Source organism: Pleurodeles waltl, chromosome 7 (assembly GCF_031143425.1).
Source record: "Pleurodeles waltl isolate 20211129_DDA chromosome 7, aPleWal1.hap1.20221129, whole genome shotgun sequence".
NCBI classification, from domain to species: domain Eukaryota; kingdom Metazoa; phylum Chordata; class Amphibia; order Caudata; family Salamandridae; genus Pleurodeles; species Pleurodeles waltl.
In genome coordinates, this window is record NC_090446.1 from 1,459,103,169 (window position 1) to 1,459,106,338 (window position 3,170).

A 3,170-nucleotide genomic window follows, 5' to 3' on the forward strand; every position below is an offset into this window, starting at 1 on the left:
CTCCTTTATTCCTGTTGCTGGGGGGAAGCTCAGGCTGGTCGCAGGGCTGCGAACATAGGCCGGCTGTCATGGATGCAGCATAGCCTGGGTCCTGCCCGGGAGGAGGGGCGTTTCTTCTTTTTCTTAATGAGACTCCGTGTCCACCAATGGCAGGGCGCGTGGGCGGGGCGATGCTGGCTATCGTGAATGAGTCCCGAGTACACTCCTAGTGAGCTGCAGAGAGCGGGAGCTCAAGAGAGATTGAAGTCGAGAGACAGAGCCAACGGGACAGCCTCACTCCCGCACAGATCAGTAGAAGCCTACATCAATAAAGAAGAGGGCACCACTAAGGGGACACCACTGGGCACCAGCCAGCACCCTCGCCAGAGGTAACCAGGGCTGAGCCTTCAGGGTATGCGGACAGCACCCCCATCGGAGAGCACCTAGAAAGTCTCACACCTACTGGGCACGACGACATTTGGGCACCACCTTATCACAGATTTCCACCGACGCATTGGGGCAACGCCCCCATCAGAGGGCATCTGGAAAGCCCAAAAGTCGATGGACATCTGGCCAGCATCTCTTCACCCAGCATCATCAGGGTATCTGGGTAGCATTTAATTCACTGGGTACCAACGCATCGGGACATATCCTCATCGCTGTACCTGAGGGCATCTGGGCAGCCCCTGCCTGGCCAGGTACCAGGTCCCCACGCCATCTGACTCAGACACTCCCCTGATAGTTTTTTCAACGAACCAGTTTGGATTTTATTTTTTTTGCCCGGAGCACTTTGCCCGCACATTCATTGCTGGTGGCACCAGTCCCGGCTGCGGAGCAGGCACCGGGTGCCAAGGGAGCCATCGAGGAGAAGATGACTACCCCCACCAGCTCCATGAACACCCCACTCGCCTGGATGGCACTGGTTGTTCTGCTGGGCATCGGTGAGTATCTGGACACACAGTGACACTGGTGAATTAATCGGTTATTGATTTATAGGAGGGGCTAGCTGTTGGAGGTGCATGTGTATGAGAGGGGGCAAAAGGGATGCTGGCGGGGCATACATAGGAGGTGGGAGGGGTTCAGAGATGGTCACGCTGGGCACCACTGTTCAGCATGCCCAAGGTGGTATGGGTGAACCCATAAGTGCCCAGGCTGAGAGGGCACAAGAAACCACTTTGCGGCGCAGAAGGGACGTGGGTATGAATGGGGCACAGTCGGCGCTTGTGTAATGAATGGGACATAGGACACCAGCGGGTATTCCGTGCGCCAGCCAGCGCATGAGTGAGAGCGCCGATAAGCATTTGAGGCAATGTGTGTTCTGCTGCTCATTCGTAAGACAATAATCAGTCTCAAGTACCATAAGTGCCCGGGGCGCTGGTTTCCATCTCTCATATACACGTAGCGCTTCTCAAGAAGGCGTGGGGCAATTACCCCCTCCCCCGTCAACCCGCCATCAGCACCGTTCCCTCAGCCCAATTATCACTGCGCTTCAAGTGCTAATAGCTTCAAATTGCAGCTGCTGCGCGTCTGTACTTAGGGAAGCGCGCCTGCCGGAACGCGGTGCGTCTGCGCAGCGTATGTAAGCGAACTCTATCTGTGTATTGAGCGGTAGCTCTGCTGTCTCGGCTGAACCTGGGATTCCTGTTTTTAATTTAAGAAGACTTAACCGCAGGAGGTGTGGGCTACTCTGCTGTGTTCTCTCTGCGGCCTAAAGGCTGAATACCTGGGCAGCGTTTAACCCGATGGATAGCTCTGCTGACTAAGGTTATAGTTTGTGATGTCTGCTTTCGAAGCACAAAGGCCTAATCTGTGTCAGCTCGGTGGGTTCAGTTTAACCCGAAAGATAGCTCTGCTGTTCATGTTTGTGGGCTGTCTTCAAGCTAAGGGGTTCTGCTGTTTCAGGCCCAGGCATGTGAGCTGCGCTTTGAATGTAGTTCTAGACGGGAGTCAGTGACTTCTGTGTAACGGGACGGGGGTAGCTCTGTTGTCTAACGCCAGCTTCTAGGAGGGATAGTTCTGACATCTAAAAGTCGTACCTGTGGTTGAAATAAAACTTGTATAACTCCTGATGTGTGAGGCCTTAATCTGTTGGCTGTGTTCAGCACAAAGGGTAGCTCTGCTGTCTGAGACCGTGTTATCTGTATAACCCACCATCCAGATCGCTCTGTGCTGCCCGAGGCCAGAGATTGCGAGGTGTACTCAGCCATAGGAGCAGATCTGCTGTCCATGTGGCTCGAGCCTGTGGATTGCTTTTAGCCGGAGGGATAGCTCCGCTGTCTAGTCAAGAGTTTGTAAATCCGTGTATGTTAAGTGACGCTCGGTGTTGTTAACCTCGTGGTATAAGTAACAGCAAATGATCTTGTACTTGCCTATTCGTTTGTACAGTGCCTGCTCAGCACCCCTTTAATGTTTTTTTCTGGACAGTGCCTGCTCCAGAACTCAACTGACTACTCCTCTTTGTAGTGCCCGTTCAATACACTATTGATGCCTCCTCTGTATAGCGCCTGCACAGTAGTCCGTTGATGTATCATTCGGTCGAGGCCTGATCAGTGCTCCATTGACGTCTTCTTTGAACAGTGCCTGCTTAGAATGTCCCCTCTGTACAGTGCCTGCTTAGTATCCCATTGATTACTCCTCTGTATAGTGTCTGTTTTCGGTACCCCCCACAATGCCCCCTTCTGTGCCTGTTCAGTACTCCATAGTGCCCCCTTCTGTGCCTGTTCAGTACTCCATAGTGCCCCTTCTGTACAGTACCTGTCCTGCACTCCATAACACCACTTCTGTAAAGTGCCTGCTCAGAACTCCATTGATGCCTTCTCTGTGCAGTGCCTGCCAGACACCGTTTATGCCTCTCTAGGTACAGTGCCTGCTCCGTGCTCCATAGATTCCTTCTCTGGGCAGTGCCTGCTCCGTGCTCCATAATGCTTCTTCTCCCCACTACCTGCTCTGTACTCCACAGTGCCTCTTCTGTCGAGGACCTGCTCAGACCTCCACTAATGCTTTCTCTGAAAAGTACCTGCTCAGAACTCCACAGTGCCCCTTCTATACAGTGCCTGCTCAGAACTCAACTGATGCCTTCTCTGTGCAGTGCCTGCTCCGTACTCCATTGCCGCCTCAGTATGCCTTCCCCGTACTGTGCCTTCCCCGTACTCCATTTAGGCCTCCTCAGTACAGAGCACACTCAGCATGCC

At 53.3% G+C, this 3,170-nt stretch overlaps 1 protein-coding gene across 1 annotated transcript in view; it reads left to right on the forward strand.

Moving 5' to 3' along the window:
• The first annotated feature begins 215 nt into the window (after positions 1-215).
• KIRREL2 (kirre like nephrin family adhesion molecule 2) overlaps positions 216-3,170 on the forward strand; it is a 39,731-nt gene continuing 36,776 nt past the window's right edge. The window contains exon 1 of the mRNA XM_069201120.1: positions 216-920. Within this exon, the coding sequence (XP_069057221.1) occupies positions 851-920 (70 nt within the window). The 5' untranslated portion in view covers positions 216-850. The remainder of the gene's footprint in view (positions 921-3,170) is intronic.